The 20,044-nt window shown below is 44.4% G+C and overlaps 1 protein-coding gene across 6 annotated transcripts in view; it reads right to left on the reverse strand.

Annotated features, from left to right (window-relative positions):
* The window catches only part of LOC145344083 (protein FAM118A-like), a 91,325-nt gene that overhangs the window by 45,606 nt on the left and 25,675 nt on the right, over positions 1-20,044 (reverse strand). For all 6 annotated transcript variants that reach the window (XR_013886837.1, XM_080190890.1, XM_080190893.1 and 3 more), the window contains 2 exons: positions 13,661-13,882; positions 247-375 (listed from right to left, as the gene is read on the reverse strand). Coding sequence is in view for 5 of the 6 variants with exons in the window: in XM_080190890.1 (XP_080047016.1) it covers positions 247-375; positions 13,661-13,882 (351 nt within the window). In the remaining variant the exon portion in view is untranslated. The remainder of the gene's footprint in view (positions 1-246; positions 376-13,660; positions 13,883-20,044) is intronic.

Here is a 20,044-nt window from a genome sequence, read left to right on the forward strand (position 1 = left end):
TAATTAAGCTAATTGCAAGTAAGGTATATTATGTATATCCCCTTCCCATTCATATTTATCAAAGTAATAAAACTGAGGTTGTTGCCAAGTATGACACCCATTTCTGGAGGCAAGCCTGACTATTGCTTGCTTTTACTTTGACAATATTATTAACACTTGTTTATAAATGTTGTTTTATTATTCATTTATAATCCTTTGAAAACATTTTCAGTAATGTGTCAATTTAAAAGTTAAATCAATGCCTACCATCAAATCTTGGTCATGCATTACATCCTTGTATCCTGATGGGTCCAGCACCAGACCACAGGGATCTGTGAATAATCCATGTATATGAAGGACACTGTATTTTTGTAGACCTCTGGCCCATTGAACCACCTACAAAAGCACAAAGAATCTGCAAATTAAATCAATCAGAAAATTATGCACAGTTATGACTACATTTTCCTTCATAACTGATAATTTTAATGTTGTAAAGCAATTGAGAAAATCTCAAGAATATAAAATGCTGTATAACACAAGGGTGCAAACCTGGAACTGGTAATACTCACTGTTTGAGCACTAAGTATGAAGGACCAAACTGGTGCCTACTAGAAACTTACTTTTCTGCCTCAAAGCATGACAGGCGCCAGTTGAGAAAAGACATTAGAACGTGTGCAGCTAATGTCCACTAGATGCATGCACAGCAAGTAGATCAAGAATGCAAATAGTTTGCGATATTGATGTGACTCCAAAATGAACCATTTTGAAGCTCAGTGATCCAGTTAATGTATTTTCAAAGTCACATAGCTGAACACACCTTTAGCAGCAGAAAGACGCTACATCAATCCTGGATCGACTACTTAGGTTAGTTATTGGTTTCTTCCTTAGGCATCACCTTAGGAAGAGTGATTGCTTTTGGTTGTTGCTACAATTTTATAAATGTTTTGTTTCTACAGTCTTCAAGTCGTAAAAGTAAAAAGTATGGTACGGCAGGTGCTAAGAACGTTTTGTTAAATCCATTTTTAAAACTCATTTATGGAATGTGTGATCACTGGCTGGATCAGCATTTATTACCCATTCCTTGTTACACTTGAAAAGGTGGTGGCAAGTTGCCTTAACTTCTGCAATCCCTGATGTGTAGATACACTCACAGTGCTGTTAAGGTAGGAGTTCCAGGATTTTGACCCAGCTACAGTGAAGGAATGGCGATATATTTCCAAATCAGCATGGTGAGTGCCTTGGAGAGATACCTCCATTTGTGGTATTCTCAGGTCTGCTGCTGTTGTCCTTCTAGATGGTAGTGGTTGTAGCTTTGGAAGATGCTGCCTAAGGAACCTCAGTGAGTTCTTGAAGTGCATCTTATGGATGGTACACACAGCTGCCACTATCCGTCAATGGTGGAATGATTGAATGTTTGTGGAAGGGGTAGCAATCAAGTGGACAGCTTTGTCCTGATGGTGTCAAGCTTCTTGAATGATGTAGGAGCTGCACTCATCCAGCAAGTATAAAATATTCCATAAGAGAAAAATGCTGGAAAATCTCAGCAGATCTGGGAGTATCTGTAAGGAGAGAAAAGAACTGATGTTTCAAGTCCAGACGACCTTTTGTCAAAATATTCCATCACACTCCTGACCTGTGCCTTGTGGATATTGGATAGACTTTGGAGAGTCCTGTGGTTATTCACCACAGGATTTCTAGCCTCTGACCCACTCTAGTAGCCACAATATTTATATGGCTAGTCCAGTTTAGTTTGTGGTCAATGGTAACTGGCAGGATGTTGATTGTGGGGGAGTTCAGTAAAGGTAATACCATTCAATGTCAAGGGGTGATGGTTAGATTTTCTCTTGTTGGAGATGGTCATTACCTGGAACTTGTGTAATGTATAATTATAATTATGTATAACTTGTATAATGCCACTTGTCATCCAAGCCTGAATACTGGCCAGATCTTGGCTCATTTGGACATGGACTGCTTCAGTATGAGTTGTCCCAAATGATGCGGAACATAATGCAGTATTCAGCAAAAATCCCTCTTTCTGACCTTATGATGGAAGGAAGCTCACTGATGAAGTAGTTGAAGATGGTTGGTCCTAGGATACTACCCTGAGAAACTCCTGCAGCTGAGATGACTAACCTCCAATCAGCATAATCATCTTCCTTTGTGCCAGATATGACTTCAACCAGCAGAGCATTTGCCAATTGATTCCCACTAACTCCAGTTTTACTAGAACTCTTGATACCATACTCTCACCTCACCCCTAGCATTCAGCTCTTTAGTCCACATTTGAACCAAGACTGTAATAAAGTCAGGAGTTGGGCTGGTGAAACCCAAACTGGGCCTCCGTGAGCATGTTATTGCTGTGCAAGTGCCACTTGATAATGCTGTTGATGACCACTTCCATCACTTTACTGACGACCAAGAATAGACTGATAGGGCAGTAATTGACCAGGTTGTCCTTTTTCTTATATATTTTCCACATTGCCAGGTAGTTGACTGTGCTGTTGAAGTAATGGAATAGGAGCGTAGCAAGTTCTGAAGCACAAGTCTTCAGTCCTATTGCTGGAATTATATCAGGGCCCATAGACTTTGCAGTATCTAATGCTTTCAGCCATTTCTTGATATCACGTGAAGTGAATTAAACTCAAATAAGTTTAAGTTTTACAAATTCATTTATTAGCATCATACGAAGGCTTACATTAATACTGCTATGAAATGACTGTGAAGTCACCTAGTTGCCACAGTATGGCTCCTATTCGAATTCGAGTGAGAATCTAGTATAGTCAATGCACCTAACCATACATTTATCCTCTGATGGAGGCCAAGGTGGAACATCCACTTGGTATTTTTGCCAGAAGATTGTTGTGAATGTTTCAGCCTTATCATTTGCACTTGTGTGCTGGGCTCCTCCATCATTGAGGATGGTGTTATTTGTGGAGTCTCGCCCTCCAGTGAGTTGTTTAATTATCCATCATCATTAAACCATTATCATTATCATGGGCAGCACGCTAGCACAGTGGTTAGCACTGCTGCTTCACAGCTCCAGCGACCTGGGTTCGATTCCTGGCTCAGGTCACTGTCTGTGTGGAGTTTGCACATTCTCCTTGAACTGATAGATGTGTTGAAGTATATCCCATTTAGTACAATGGTAAGGGCCACACAACACGATGAGGGTATCTTCAATGTGAAGACAGGACTTTGTCTTCATAAGGACTGAGGTGGTCACTCCTACCAATATTGTCATGGGCAGAAGCATCTACAGCAGACAGGTTGGTGAGGATGAAGTCAAGTATGCTTTTCTCTCTTGTTGGTCCCTTCTACACTAGCCACAGTCCCACTCTAGCAGCTATGTCCTTCAGGTCCCAGCCATCTCATTCTGTGGTGGACTACCGAGCCACTCTTGGTGATGAACATTGAAGTCACCTGCCTGCAGTACATTCTGCACCCTTGCCACCCTCACTGCTTTCTCCAAGTGGTGTTTAACATGGAGGAGGACTGACTCATCAGCTGAGGGGAGATTGTACATGGTAATCGGCAGGAGATGTCTTTGTCCATGTCTGACATGGCGCCATGAGACTTCATGGAATCTAAAGTCAATCTTCAGGGCTTCCAGGGCAACTCCCTCCCAACTGTGCTGCCCCTCAACTGATCTGCACTGTTGGTGACACAGGACATGCTCAGGAATGGTGGTGGTGGTGTCTGGGACATTATCTGTACGGTATGATTCTGTGAGTATGATTATGTCAAGCTGTTACTTGACTAGTCTGTGGGACAACTCTGCCAGTTTTGGCACAAGCTTCCAGATATTAGTAAGGAGGACAGGGCTGGGTTTGGTGTCTAGGTCAGTGCTGGGTGGTCCTTCTGATTTCATTCCTTTTTGTTCCACTTGTAGTGGTTGAGTATAATTGCTTGCTAGGCCATTCAAAAAGGCATTTAAGACTCTGGAATCACATGTAGGTTAGACCAGGTAAGAACAGCAGGTTTCCTTTTCTGAAGGACAGTTAGTAAACCAGATGCATTTTTATGACAATCGTTTCATGTTCATTGTTAGACGAATAATTCACGATATTTTATTGAGTTTAGGTCCCCCATTCGCTGTGATAGGGTTCAAACCCAGGTGCCCAGAGTATTACCCTGGGTCTCTGGATTACAATAATAATGCAATAAACTGTGCCACTGAAGGACTTTTTCCTGACTTCAAGGTTTCTGCACATCATAAGAACATGAGAACATAGGCCATCTAGCCCTTCGAGCCTGCCCCACCATTCAACAAGATCATGGCTGATCTGAAGTGGATCAGTTCCACTTTCCCACTTTCTCCCCATAACCCTTAATTCCCTTGTCTATCAGAAACCTAACTACCCGAGACTTAAATATATTCTGTGAGGTAGCTTTCACCACTTTCAATGGGCAGAGAATTCCAGAGACTCACCACCCTTTGAGTGAAGAAGTTCCTCCTCAACTCCGATCTAAACTGCCACCCCGCACCTCCCCCCCCGCCACTTATTTTGAGGCTGTGCCCTCTGGTTTTGCTATCCTTTCTAAGCGGGAAGAATAAGAACATAAGAACATAAGAAATAGGAGCAGGAGTAGGCCATCCAGCCCTTTGAGCCTGCCCCGCCATTCAATAAGATCATGGCTGATCTGTCGTGGCTCAGTTCCACATTCCCGCCCTCTCCCCGTAACCCTTAATCCCCTCTCTTATCAAAAACCCATCAACCCGCGTCTTAAAAATATTTAGCGAGGTAGCCTCCACCACTTCAATGGGCAGAGAATTCCAGAGATTCACCACCCTTTGAGTGAAGAAGTTCCTCCTCAACTCCGTTCTAAACCGCCCCCCCTTTATCTTGAGGCTGTGCCCCCTAGTCCTACTCTTCTTTCTGAGCGGGAAGAGTCTCTCCACCTCTATCCTATCTATCCCATTCATCATCTTATACGTCTCAATGAGATCTCCCCTCATTCTTCTAAACTCTAACGAGTACAAGCCTAGTTTATTCAGCCTCTCCTCATAGCTCAACCCCCTCAACTCCGGTATCAGCCTAGTAAACCTCCTCTGCACTCCCTCCAAGGCCAAAATATCCTTGCGTAAGTACGGCGCCCAAAACTGCACACAGTACTCCAGCTGCGGCCTCACCAATGCCCTATACAGCTGCAGCAAGACCTCCCTACTTTTATATTCAATCCCCCTCGCTATGAAGGCCAGCATCCCATTCGCCTTCCTGACCACCTGCAAGCTGGGTTTTTGTGACTCATGCACAAGGACCCCAAGGTCCCTCTGCACCGTCGCCTGCTGCAGTTTTTCGCCACATAAGTAATAATCCTTCCTACCATTATTCCTACCAAAGTGGACCACCTCGCACTTGCCAACATTAAATTCCAATTGCCATTTCCTGGCCCATTCGCCCAGCCTATCTAGATCCTTCTGCAGACTCTCCACACCCTCCGCACAATTTGCCATTCCACCAATCTTGGTGTCATCAGCAAATTTCGACACCATACACTCGGTTCCCTCCTCCAGATCATCTATATAAATGGTAAATAGCTGAGGCCCCAGCACCGACCCCTGGGGCACTCCACTAGTCACCATCCGCCAATCCGAATAGCACCCATTGACCCCCACTCTCTGCCTTCTATTTGACAACCAATCCTCTATCCACGCTAACACCCTACCCCCAACTCATGTCCCCTGACCTTCTGCAATAACCTCTTGTGAGGTACTTTGTCAAACGCCTTCTGAAAATCAAGACAGTCCACATCCACCGGCTCTCCTCTATCCACCGCCCTAGACACATCCTCATAGAACTCCAGTAAATTTGTCAGACACGACTTCCCTTTAACGAAACCGTGCTGCGTCTGCTCTATCAAGCAATTCCTCTCAAGATGCCTCGCTATTTCCTCCTTGATGACGGATTCTAACATTTTATCTACAACAGACGTTAAACTAACCGGCCTATAATTCCCTGCCTTTTGCCTGCCACCCTTCTTAAACAACGGCGTAACATTAGCCGCTTTCCAATCTTCTGGCACTTCCCCGGAATCCAGCGACGTCTGGAAAATAACCACCAAGGCATCCACTATCACTTCCGCCATTTCTTTCAGAACGCTCGGATGCATTCCATCCGGTCCTGGCGACTTGTCCACAGTAAAAAGTCTGACAACACCAGGTTTTAGTCCAACCTATTTATTTGATAATATTCTCACAAGCTTTCGAGGGGTTACCCTCTTCGTCAGGTGAATGGAGAGTTCTGGCCTCAGACAGAGCATATAAAGCACAGACAGTTTAGAGATTACTGATTAAAATGCGAATCCTTACACCTAACCTGCTGTTCAAGACCTGAAGTGGCTGATAATGTGAGTGGTAGGAGCACTGATCACAGTTTAAAGAGATGTGTATTGTCTCCAGACAGTACAGTAAGTGAGGTTTTGCAAACCCAGGCAAGTCACGGGGGTTACAGATAGTGCAACATGAACCCAAGATCCCTGTTGAGACCGTCCTCATGTGTGCGGAACTTGGCTATCAGTCTCTGCAGAGACTGATAGCCAAGTTCCGCACACATGAGGACGGTCTCAACAGGGATCTTGGGTTCATGTCGCACTATCTGTAACCCCCGTGACTTGCCTGGGTTTGCAAAACCTCACTTACTGTACTGTCTGGAGACAATACACATCTCTTTAAACTGTGATCAGTGCTCCTACCACTCACATTATCAGCCACTTCAGGTCTTGAACAGCAGGTTAGGTGTAAGGATTCGCATTTTAATCAGTAATCTCTAAACTGTCTGTGCTTTATATGCTCTGTCTGAGGCCAGAACTCTCCATTCACCTGACGAAGAGGGTAACCCCTCGAAAGCTTGTGAGAATATTATCAAATAAATAGGTTGGACTAAAACCTGGTGTTGTCAGACTTTTTACTGTGTTTACGCCAGTCCAACGCCGGCATACCCACATCATGACTTGTCCACAATCAGCCCCTCCAGTCTGTCGAGCACCGCCTCTCTCGTAACAGTAATGTCATTAAGACGCTCCAGTCCTACCACCTTTCCATCTCTAACACCCGGCAAATTATTCACGTCCTCCTCCGTGAAGACAGAAACAAAAAAGTTATTCAGGACCTCAGCCATATCCCCATCCCCTACCACTAAGTACCCCCTCTCATCCTCTAAGGGACCAACGTTCACCCTAGCCAGCCTCTTCCTTTTTATATATTTATAAAAACTCTTGCTATCCTTTTTTATATTAAGCGCTAGCCCAGCTTCATAGTTTATCCTACCCTTCTTTTATCGACTTCTTTGTCAATCTTTGTTGACATTTAAACCTCTCCCAATCCTCTTCTTGCCCACTACTCTTAGCTACTCTAAACGCCTCCACTTTTAATTTAACACTTTCCTTCACCTCCTTCGTTATCCACAGCTTATTACCTCTCCTCCTACTGTCCTTTTTGACCATCGGAATAAATTTCCGCTGAGCACCAAGAAAGATCTCCTTAAAGATTCTCCACTGCTCCTCAGCAGACCTACCTTCCAACGCGCTCCCCCAGTCCACATTCGCCAATTCTTCTCTCATCCTACTGTACTCCCCTCTGTTCAAACAAAGGATGCGCGTCCGGGAACCCACTTTCTTCTCCTCTATCTGCACCAGAAACTCCACCATACAATGATCACTCTCCCCAAGAGGATCCTCCACCGCAAGGTCCCTAATTCTACCCGCCTCATTACATAACACCAGATCCAAGATAGCTCGCTCCCTCGTCGGCTCCAACACACACTGTTCCAGGAAACTATCCCGGCAGCATTCCACGAACTCCTCCTCGAGCCCACCGCGTCCAACATGGGTCGACCAATCTATATGTAGATTGAAATCCCCCATAACTACGGCCGTCCCATTCCTGCACGCCGCACTTATTTGCGCGTTAACAGCCCGCCCCACCTCCAGATCATTATTCGGGGGCCTATAGACGACACCCACCAGCGTCTTCCTCCCTTTGCTGTTCCTAATCTCTACCCACAACGATTCCGCTTTCTGCTCCTTGGCTCCAATATCATCCCTTGCTACCACCCTGATGCTATCCTTAATCAGCAGAGCTACGCCCCCCGCTTTTCTCTCCCGCCTATCCTTCCTAAACACTTGATACCCCTGGACATTCAGCTCCCAGTCCCTGTCACCTTGCAGCCACGTCTCTGTAATGGCCACCAGATCATATCCATTTGTGCTGATCTGTGCCACCAGCTCATCCACTTTATTCCGAATGCTTCGTGCATTCAGATAAAGTGCCTTCATCCCAGCCTTCACCTGGACCCTATTTGCCATAACACCACCAACCATACTCACGCCCCCTACTCCCTCTATTATTGGGACATCCTCGGCCTCTTCCCTTACCTGTACCCTCTCCTCAACTCTAGACCCCATAATGTCACCTACCCTCGCACCCTCCCCCCCCCTCCTAATTAGTTTAAAGCCCTGTCTACAGTCCTCTTTACTCTATTCGCCAGCACTCTGGTCCCAGCACGGTTCAGACCAACCCCATCCCGCCCGAACAGGTCCCACCTACCCCAATACTGATGCCAATGCCCCATAAATTCAAACCCATTCCTCCCACACCAATCCCTGAGCCACCCATTCACTTCCTTAATCCTATCAACCCTACACCCATCTGCACTCGGTTCAGGCAGTAGCCCAGAGATAACCACCTTGTCGGTTCTACTCTTTAATTCCATTCCCAGCTTCTCATACTCCCTCCCCAGATCCTCAGTTTGCATTTTGCCTACGTTGTTGGCACCCACATGTACCACAACGACCGGATTCGCACCCTCCCACTCCAGGTTCCTCTGCAGCCCAGATGCAACATCCCGGACCCGAGCACCAGGCAGACAACACACCCTTCTGTGCACTTTGTCATTGTGACAAAGGACAGTGTCAATACCCTTCACCCCACTATCCCCAATCACTACTAAGTTCCTTTTCACCTTCTCCTTGCCTATGTCCTGCTGCATCACTGTACCGTGTGCAGTTTGCTCACCAACCTCACCTCCCTCGTCCTCGTCCAGACTGGAAGCAAGAACCTCAAACCTGTCATGCAGATTGAGAGGCTGAGGCCTCCGCTCCCCACCCCCCTTCCTCCTCTCCCCACCCCCCTTCCTCCTCTCAGCAGCCCCCTCTTGTTCCTGACCCTTAGAGTTAGCCAGTCTAGAGGGGTTGGATGTCACTTGCACCCCATTGACAATGTCACCCTCCCTCCCCCTGATGAGCCTCAGTGTCTGTAGCTCAGAGGCCAGCTCATCTACCTTGAGCTGGAGCTCCTCCAGCAACCTGCACTTACTGCAGACATGGTCACTGGGAAGGACCCTGGGGTCCACCAGTTCCCACATCATACAGAAACCACACATCACATGCCCCTCCATTATTCACTGTAGTAATATTGAAAATTTCCACACGCACTTACCTGGCCCTTTTTCTCTCAAGCCCTTTGATATTAAGCCCTAGTAGCTCACTCTGCTTCCCCCTCACTCCGCTGCCCGCTCCGACGCTGCCTGCTGTCTATACCAGGCCTCTTTTTAAACCTGGCGCTGATTTAAAGCTTGCTGGTCCACAACTCCCTTCTAACCACTCCCTCAGAATTCTTAAAGAGGTAACTACAAAAAGCCCACAAAAATGCTTTTAAATGATTTAAACAGTTCTACAAGGAACAAAGTGCTTTAAACTTATTTAAACAGGTTTTCAAACAGGTAAATTCTTATCTCTCTCTCTGCTCCAGCAAACAATGAATGAATCTCTCCATCTCTACCCTATCTAGCCCCTTCATTATCTTATATGTCTCTATAAGATCCCCCCTCAGCCTTCTAAACTCCAACAAGTACCGAACTAGTCTATTCAGTCTCTCCTCATAGGCTAACCCCCTCATCTCTGGTATCAGCCTAGTGAACCTTCTCTGCACTCCCTCCAAGGTCAATAAATCCTCTGGCAAATGCGGCGACCAAAACTGCACACAGTACTCCAGTTGCAGCCTCACCAGTGCCTTGTACAGTTGCAGCAAGACCTCCTTGCTTTTATATTCTATCCCCCTCGCTATAAAGGCCAACATTCCATTCACCTTCTTGATCACCTGCTGCACCTGCAGACTGGGTTTTTGTGATTCGTGCAAAAGGACCCCCAGGTCCCTCTGCACAGTAGCATGCTGCAGCTTTTCACCCTTTAAATAATAATCCCTCCTACTATTATTTCTACCAAAGTGGATAACCTCACATTTGCTAACATTATGCTCCATCTGCCAGGTCCTCGCCCACTAACTCAGCCTATCCAGATCTCTCTGCAGTCTTTCCACACCTTCCACGAAATTGCTTTTCTGCTCATCTTCATGTCATCAGCAAATTTTGTTACCCCCATACTCAGCCCCCTTCTCCAGATCGTCTATGTAAATGGTAAACAGTTGAGGCCCTAGGACCGATCCCTGCGGCACTCCACTAGTCACCAACTGCCAATCAGAATAGCACCCATTGATTCCAAATGCTGGTCAAGTGCTGCCACTCCCCTTCGAATACAAAGCAAAGACTACACAGACAGGACAAGCTACAGTGGGAATAAAGAATGTGAGGAGCAGAAGGAACCGATAGCTGCCAAATGTTCAGGGAGCAACTATCCACCGGAACCTCAGCGAGGAACAGTATGGAAAATAATCTGCTCAAACTGAAATCTGCCATCCGCTGCAGACACAGCCTCAATCTCAGAACAGGACTAGAACTGTTGGCTGCAAATTTGAATATGGCAATGAATTATTGTGTCTGGATCCTTCTAGTCTGGAACTGATGATATTTTGCTGCTGCACAATGAAGGTCACTGAGATGCTGTTTTGAAAAAGAGCAAATCACATTTCATTCTCTCTCACCACAGACCAGCAGGCAGAACAAGCACAAGGCTATGCTAAGATTGCAGGCTTCGCCAATGTGCAGGGTGGATACCATGCATATTATGCATGCGCTCAACTATATATCAGAACTGAAAGAGATTCCATTCCCTCAACGTCCACCTGGCGTGACCATCAGTAGCAACTCGTGCAAGTCAATACGTGATATGCAGACTGCAGTCATGACTTCATTTTGTGTTAGTCCATTGTGCCACATGCTGATGAACCACCATGGCAACCAATGGGTGCCACTTGGTGACAAGGGCTATCTGCTGACAAAATGAATTATAACTCTGCTGTGCAAACATATGTGGATAGCACACATACAATGAAGACCGTGCTGTCTTACATAATGTGATGGAGCAGACCACTGAGATGCTCAAACAACAATTTCACAGTCTGGATTGCGGAGAAGAAGCCCTGTAATACTCAAAAGGGTGGATGTCAAAATGGATGGTTTGCAGCACACTGCACAAACTTGCCATCATGAGGCAGCTGTCTGCACTACCAAATACACATCAATCAGCTGTGAATCTGAATTGATTTATTATTGTCACACGCATTGGGATATAGTGAAAAGTATTGTTTCTTGTGAGCTATACAGACATAACATACCATTCATAGAGTAATAGGGGAGAAGGAAATGAAGGGGTGCAGGATATAATGTTGCAGTTACGGATAGGGTGAAGAGAAAGATCAACTTAAAAATGATAAGTCAATTCAGAAGTCTGATGGCAGCAGGAAAGAAGCTGTTCTTGAGTTGGTTGGTACATGTTCTCGGACTTTTGCATCTTTTTCCTGGCAGAAGAAGGTCAAAGAGAGTATGTCGGGGGTGTGTAGGGGTCATGATTATGTTGGCTGGTTTCTGAGGCAATGGATGGGAGGTTGATTTGTGTGATGGACTGGGCTATGTTCACAACCCTTTGTAGTTTCTTATGGTCTTGGTCAGAGCAGCAGCCATACCAAGCTGTGTTACATACGGCAAGGATGCTTTCTAGGGAGCATTTAATAAATTGGTGAGCGTCGCAGCAGACATGCCAAATTTCTTCAGCCTCCTGAGAAAGTAGAGGCGTTGGTGGGACACTGTTCAGGTTGTGAAAAGAATTAGGTACAAGAATAAATGAATCCTGCCCCACTGGGGTCACAACTTCAGAATGGCTATTCCAATAATAGCCAATATAATCTCCTACACGGGGGTTAGGACATGTAGTCATGATTGTCCCCTGGTTAACTCATGCTGCCTCTGGATATGCATCATCTTGTCTTGCAAGAGAGAAGGGAGCATGTCAGTGACTGTCATGCAATCTATTTGAGTGATGCAGCTATTATGGTTGAACAGCTGTCAGTGTCCTCAAGTTACAAGATGTGAATGTGAAGCTTGTAGCCGTTCTATACACGAGAGCATAAAGTGAAGCTATGAATGTTAGGTGTGAAACCTGATTGATGGAGATTGTTGGTAGATGAGTGATAGGGGTGTGGTGAATTATGGAGTGTGTGAGGTTAATGGTATAGTTGGTCAGACATGGCATTTGAAGATGGATGCATTCATCGATCTTGGATCACTGAATTGCATCCAAGACCTGGGGTTGACTCCTGTTACAGTAAGTTCTCACTTAATGTCACAGTGGCATTTCTGAAAAGTACAACTACTTTTAAATGAAACAATGTTAAGCATATCAGATTTTCCCAGTTTAATCAATGTAAAAGCTGTAGTTAGGTTTTGTGGGTGTTTTCTCATCAGAAGAAAAAAAAAATCAAAACATAACACTTTGCAAACTGAAAACTTCTAAAATAAATGTTTTATATATGAAAGAAATATACTGACTTTTCTACTTACCTCTGACTTGCTGCCTCTCCTGCTCCCCTACCTCTTGGCTTGCTACCATACCCCTGCAATGACTCTCCCCTCTCCCAAACCCTTGTTGTGAACAATGGCTCACAAAATGATGGCAAAAGACAAAAAAAGCAGCTTTGAGTGAGAGGTAAGCCACAAGCTGGAGAAACAGAGGTCAAGAAGCACGAGAAGCCACACCAAAATGGAGCAACCCTACAGGAGATCTGGCACAAAACAACAGTAAACTATCTCCTCACCCATTCATCATGCAGGGCATATCACCTCCTTGCCACCTTCTTCACCAAGACTACCAATACAAAGTCCAAAGACTTGCTCTCCCAAGTCTGCCATTCCTCAGCTTTGACCAGGATGAATTCATGTCCTATGCAACTCTCAGCACTCACTGCAGCAGCAATGCATTTTCCTTTTAAGAGGTGTAGATGAGCTGTAAGTGGTTCCTATAATTATGATTTTGGCTCCCCAGCTTTCGCATGTAGCCAATGAACAGCATAGTTCACATTAGCTGCACACTAAAATCTGATGAGCAGACAGCACAAAGTTGATGTGCTGCATGCTTTTCAATCAACAGATGCAGGTTAACCTCACCTCACAATCCCCACATCCATTCCTCTCCCCCAACCCCAAGTTCTTTATTTTTCTATCTCACCAGCCACATAGTAAACCAAATGAACCCTTGTAGTTGATTTATTGTGCATGCCTATGAAGCATCCACCTTCCATATTACAGTCAGAGTACCGAAGACATCATGGTTATGTATGCTGAGATTCTCTTTCCAAAACTTTTCACAGTTATATCATTATCTTTTGAAAAAAATCCTTCAGAATCTTGCAATACTCTTTAGGTCACTTCCTTATAGCTCCCACTGCTAGATACATTTAAAGAGATATTTTTGTAGTGAGTAAAGAGAATCCCATCAATTTAATTTTACAAACCTTGTCCTTGGATTTCAAATCTACAGATTCCATCGGTTTGCCTTGCTGTTGACCAAAGATCTCAAGGAGGTTATCATAGTTTGTGGTGAGAACCATTGTTCCCCGATCCATAAGTTGGAGAATAGCATCCAAGAGCATGGGATTCTGAATGTGACAGTTAAGATTATCAAACACTTCCATCAGACAATCCTGGAAGAAATTTGGCTTTGTATCTCCAGTGCGCTATAAAGGAAATAGAAAAAAATTAACAGTGCAGGAGACTGAGTCAAAATACATCACATCAATGCTCACAAATGATAAGTAGTTGCTTATTTTGTCTGAGGCAGACAAAATTTATGTGGGTATGCCGGCATTGGACTGGCGTAAACACAGTAAAAAGTCTGACAACACCAGGTTTTAGTCCAACCTATTTATTTGATAATATTCTCACAAGCTTTCGAGGGGTTACCCTCTTCGTCAGGTGAATGGAGAGTTCTGGCCTCAGACAGAGCATATAAAGCACAGACAGTTTAGAGATTACTGATTAAAATGCGAATCCTTACACCTAACCTGCTGTTCAAGACCTGAAGTGGCTGATAATGTGAGTGGAAGGAGCACTGATCACAGTTTAAAGAGATGTGTATTGTCTCCAGACAGTACAGTAAGTGAGGTTTTGCAAACCCAGGCAAGTCACGGGGGTTACAGATAGTGCGACATGAACCCAAGATCCCTGTTGAGACCGTCCTCATGTGTGCGGAACTTGGCTATCAGTCTCTGTTCAGCGACTCTGTGCTGTCGTGTGTCGTGAAGGCCGCCTTGGAGAATGCTTACCCGAAGGTCAGAGGCTGAATGCCCGTGACCACTGAAGTGTTCGCCAACAGGAAGGGAACAGTCTTGCTTGGTGACTGTCGGGCGATGTTCATTCATCCGTTGTCGTAGCGTCTGCATGGTCTCCCCAATGTACCATGCTTCGGGACATCCTTTCTTGCAACGTATCAGGTCGACAATGTTGGCCGAGTTGCAAGAGTATTTACCATGTACCTGGTGGACGGTATTCTCACGTGTGATGATGGTATCCATGTCGATGATCCGGCATGTCTTGCAGAGGTTGCTGTGGCAGGGTTGTGTGGTATTGTGGTCACTGTTCTCCTGAATATCATTGATGAAGACGAACATCTCGCCAGGGCTATCCCCACACCCCCACTTCTTGCTTTCAGACAACCACACAACCTCAAACAGACCATTGTTCGCAGCAAGCTACCCAGCCTTCAGGAGAACAGTGACCACAATACCACACAACCCTGCCACAGCAACCTCTGCAAGACATGCCGGATCATCGACATGGATACCATCATCACACGTGAGAATACCGTCCACCAGGTACATGGTAAATACTCTTGCAACTTGGCCAACATTGTCTACCTGATACGTTGCAAGAAAGGATGTCCCGAAGCATGGTACATTGGGGAGACCATGCAGACGCTACGACAATGGATGAATGAACATCGCCCGACAGTCACCAGGCAAGACTGTTCCCTTCCTGTTGGCGAACACTTCAGTGGTCACGGGCATTCAGCCTCTGACCTTCGGGTAAGCATTCTCCAAGGCGGCCTTCACGACACACGACAGCACAGAGTCGCTGAACAGAGACTGATAGCCAAGTTCCGCACACATGAGGACGGTCTCAACAGGGATCTTGGGTTCATGTCGCACTATCTGTAACCCCCGTGACTTGCCTGGGTTTGCAAAACCTCACTTACTGTACTGTCTGGAGACAATACACATCTCTTTAAACTGTGATCAGTGCTCCTTCCACTCACATTATCAGCCACTTCAGGTCTTGAACAGCAGGTTAGGTGTAAGGATTCGCATTCTAATCAGTAATCTCTAAACTGTCTGTGCTTTATATGCTCTGTCTGAGGCCAGAACTCTCCATTCACCTGACGAAGGGGCTAACCCGAAAGCTTGCGAGTATATTATCAAATAAATAGGTTGGACTAAAACCTGGTGTTGTCAGACTTTTTACTGTGCAGACAAAATTCACAGACACTTGGCCATCTAATTTTACATACTATACAGAAACAAATTATTGTGCAATTGAAAAGCCAGTAAATACAGCAAGCCGGTTAACATTAATGTAAACATTTATTTTGTTTGATTGCTAAACATCTTGTTTCGTTTAGCATCATCACCAAATTTCAATATTGCATTTCCTATACCCAAGTTCAAAAGGTCTACACATACATAACAAAACCAAATCCAGCACCGATAAGGGATGCAGCACTTCCAACCCTTTGTCAGTCTGAATCCCTACTGTATTTTCTGTCAGTGAACAACTTTCCATCCTATTACAATTTCTTTTCCACTAAGTACTTGAATTTTACTAAAATGTTTCCTTGTGGTACCATTTCTCACAATTTCTCAAAATCCATACATATTACTTCTAATGTGTGTTCTCTACTTCAGCCAAATCTTCAAAAGAAACTTACCAAATATGAACTGACTCTAAAATCCTTACTCGCTGTCTTTGATTTATTATGCATTCCATTAGCGGCAGTCCTAGAAGTGATCTTTACTTATCCTTCTATTTTTTTCTTGCAGCTTGCACAAATCAAAATACTTTCTTTAATTTTTTTTAATACTTGGAAACCAGTCACCTTCATCCCCAACACCTCATGCAATCCCATACGTTAGATAAGATTTAGAACACTTAATTTTGCCTTAATGGCTCAATAACAAAAATAACTTTTATAACAGCTTATATTTACATAGCACCTTTTATGTAAATAAACATCCAAGACAGTTCACAGGGGCATTATAAACAAAGTTATGACACCGAGCAACATAAGGAGAATGAGGTCAGACAGCCACAAGATTGGTCAGAGGTGAGCTATAAGAAGTGCTTATAAGAAAGGCATTCCAGAGTCTGGGGCCTGGGTAACAGAAGAGTTTCAGAGATGAGGTAAAGCTGGGTAGTACCAGAGTAACCGTGAAAACTAGTGTTTCTCTGATTGATGACACGGAGTCATGGGAGAGGAAGGGATCTTACCAAAGGAATTCTAAGTGCCAAATGAGTACGAAAAAGGGAGAGAATTGCACCCATTTTTCAATAAGCTCTCAGGCAGAACCTTATGGCACTTAGTGCAAAAAAAGCGAAGTGTGATTGACACTAGTAGAGGGAGTATACAGAGTCTACTCTCAGCGGAAAGCCTGATGCTCAAAGCTACAAGGCACTACTGTACATGCATCTATCTTTCAGTGTGCTGTGCAAGTGCAGAGTACACTGAGGTATCTCACTCCGCACCTCCCCCACCCTCAGACATCCACTCCCTCCCTGATCACTGGATTGCACCTCCACCCCACTGATCACTGGTCTCCACTGTCAGCCCCCTCCATCGTCTGATCACCGCCTCAACTCCTCCTGACAATCACCTCCCCCTTTCCCCACCACCTCCAGTCCATTGCTGCCCCCCGTTCCCACCCACTCTACCCCCAACTGATCATACCTCTCACATTCACGTCATTGAAGGCAAGGATAGATCCTCAAGGGACATTGAGGTAACAAAGCAGAAGCAGGAAAAGTCATTCAAAGTGATTCTCTCACTACAATTAGATAGATAACAGTGAAACTAGGTGAAAGAAGTTCCACCCAGCTGGATGAGACTAAAGAGGCATTGGTGTTGTTAACTATGTCAGAGGCAAGTGGGAGAAGAACAAGGATGGACAGTTTACCTATGTTAGTTACATCAGATGTCATTTGTGACTTTGGTGAGGCCTGTTTCAGTACTATGTTAGAAGGACAAGTCTTATGGGAAGGATTCAAACACGAAGTTCTGGGAAAGATGGGAACAGACTTAAGAGACAATAACATGATCAAGGACTCTACTTACTTTTCATTGCTTTTCCATTAATGAAAGCTGTTCTGAACTATAGTTTTCAAAATGTTAACATGGGATATGAAGTGCTTCCAAACTCTGTGATAATTTGTTTTACTTATCTGCATTGTTTTAAAAACCAGATATTCACCATTGGTTTCAGTGCCATATATAATGATCATCCAGGTAACTTTTGATTAACTACTGCACGCTGCTTGGATCACCACCATTGATCGATACTGTGCAGCAATATTCATTTATCAACAATAAATAGATTTTAGCACCCATGTGCTTGCCACATTTATTCAGTGATAAACAGTAATTGTCAATCACCTGCTTTCATCTGACTCTCGTATTATATCTAATTGCTCGGAATATCATTCAACATGATATCCAGAAGTTTTAACATTTTGCTATAAAGCATAATGTTAGATCAAAAATTAGGACAAGAAAGGCCAAAAGTGCATACTACAATGGGAGAGCTGGGGAGCCAAGAGAGCAGTGAATCTTAGGACTGGGGGGTATGGGAAGCCAAGAAAGCATGTCAGAACAGTGATCAAGTATCAAGGTGAATTTTTAAGGACAGGGCTATAAAATTAAATTGAAGCAAAACAGACAGTAACTGTGATGAACAACACTGTCAGCAAACATGGGGCAGGTAGGGAACTCGGTGGGAGGAAGGTCAAAGGAAGCAGGCAAGAGGGGTCACGCACTGGATAAGCCCAGAGGAGGGATAGGGAAGAAACTGGGCAAAGATGCAAATAAAAACAGAAAATGCTGGAAGTACACAGCAGATCATGGAGCATTTTTGAAGAAACAGAGCTAAAGCCTTGATTTGATGATCTTCCATCAAAACTGTGAAAAATCAAAAATGCAATTGGTCTTAAGCAAGTGAAAGAGGGAAGAATGGAAAGAAACCAAAAAGGGAAGATTTGTGATAGGGCAAAAGACAGGAGACAGTAAATGACATGTGAGCTGCAAGTGCAGGATCAAAGGAAATCAGAATAAGACAAGTAAAGAAACAAAAGATGTCTCTAGAGGTGGTGTAATTTCAAATGACTCCTTTGTTGTTGCTTCCTGGGGGTTGGTTTAGCTTAGTTGGCTAGACAGCTGGTTTGTGATGCAGAGTAATGCCAACAGCATGGGTTCGATTACCGGACAAGCTGAGGCCATTCATACTTTCTCAACCTTGCCCAAGATGTGGTGACTCTCAGGCTGATTATGGTGATTTAATCTATGGTCATCTGGGACTATGGCGACTTTACCTTTACCTTTTTAAATGACAGAACGATGAACACTCCTGTCTGAAAGCAAAAGCAAGGTGAAAACAAAAGCAAATCCGAAACCCGCAAAGAGAAACAAAATGGAGATGCAGAATGCAGTCTAAAATTGTTGAACTCTGTCCCAAAGGCTGTAGAATGCCTAACTGAAAGTTGAGGTCCAGTTTCTCAAGCTTATGTTGAGCTTCACTGGAACACTGCAAGAGACAAAGAACAGAGATCAGCTTCAAAGTGGCAAGTTAAGAATGCCAGACAACGAGAAGTTTGGGATCATGCTATGGACTGAAAGGAGATATTCCACAAAGCAGCAACAGAATCTGTGTTTGGTCTCCCCATTGTACAACAAGCTGCATTGTGAGCAGGAAATTCAGCATATCTAATTGAATGAAGTACACATAATTGTATTTCACCTGGAAGGAATGTCTGGAGCTGTGGATAGCAAGGAGAAAGAGATAAAAGTATCGTTCCCATGCTTGCATGTATAGAGTCCGAGGAAGGGAAGAGGGGTGTTAGGGTGACAAGGCCTGGACCAGGATCCGTTTGAAATGCTGGAAGGGGGAAGGGGGAAGGGAGATGTATTTGGTGATGCAATCAAGCTGAAGGTGACAAAAATGGTGGAGAAAGATCTTTGAATTTAGAGGCTAGCAGGGTACAATGGACGCCCACCACTGCTGCCAGTGAAGCCAGAGAATTTCGCACTCAGCCAAATCTCCATTCACAGCAGCGAGACTAGAGAATCCCAGCTGTGGGCAAGGTAGGAGTATTCCAATGGCAATCGTTGTTTGATGAAAAGGAAGACATATCAGAGGCATTGGCATGGAAAGTTGCACCTTCAGAACAAATGTGTTAGAGATGGAGAAACAGAGAGAATGGAACAGAGTCCTCACAGGAACCATAATATGGGGGAATGTATTTGAGATAGCTGTGGGAGTCAACAGGTTTTATACTAAATATTGGTTGATAGCCAATGCCCAGAAATAGAGGCAGGTAACTTCCAGGAAGGGAAGAATCAGACATTGACCATTTAAGAGTGAGAGAAAGGTGAAAATTGGCAGCAAGTTTGCCAGTTCAGGGTGAAAACAGGAAATGACACTGATAAAAGTACAGGCAAAAAAAGAAAAGATGCTGTATAGGTCCAGAACAAGGTATATTCCACACATTCCACAAAAGCAGGCACATTAGGACTCATTTGGATACCCATTGCAACATCTTTCATTTGGAAAAACTGGGTGCAGTTAAAGTGCAAGTTA

This window comes from Carcharhinus amblyrhynchos, chromosome 6, assembly GCF_965287045.1.
Source record: "Carcharhinus amblyrhynchos chromosome 6, sCarAmb.v2.hapA, whole genome shotgun sequence".
NCBI lineage: Eukaryota > Metazoa > Chordata > Chondrichthyes > Carcharhiniformes > Carcharhinidae > Carcharhinus > Carcharhinus amblyrhynchos.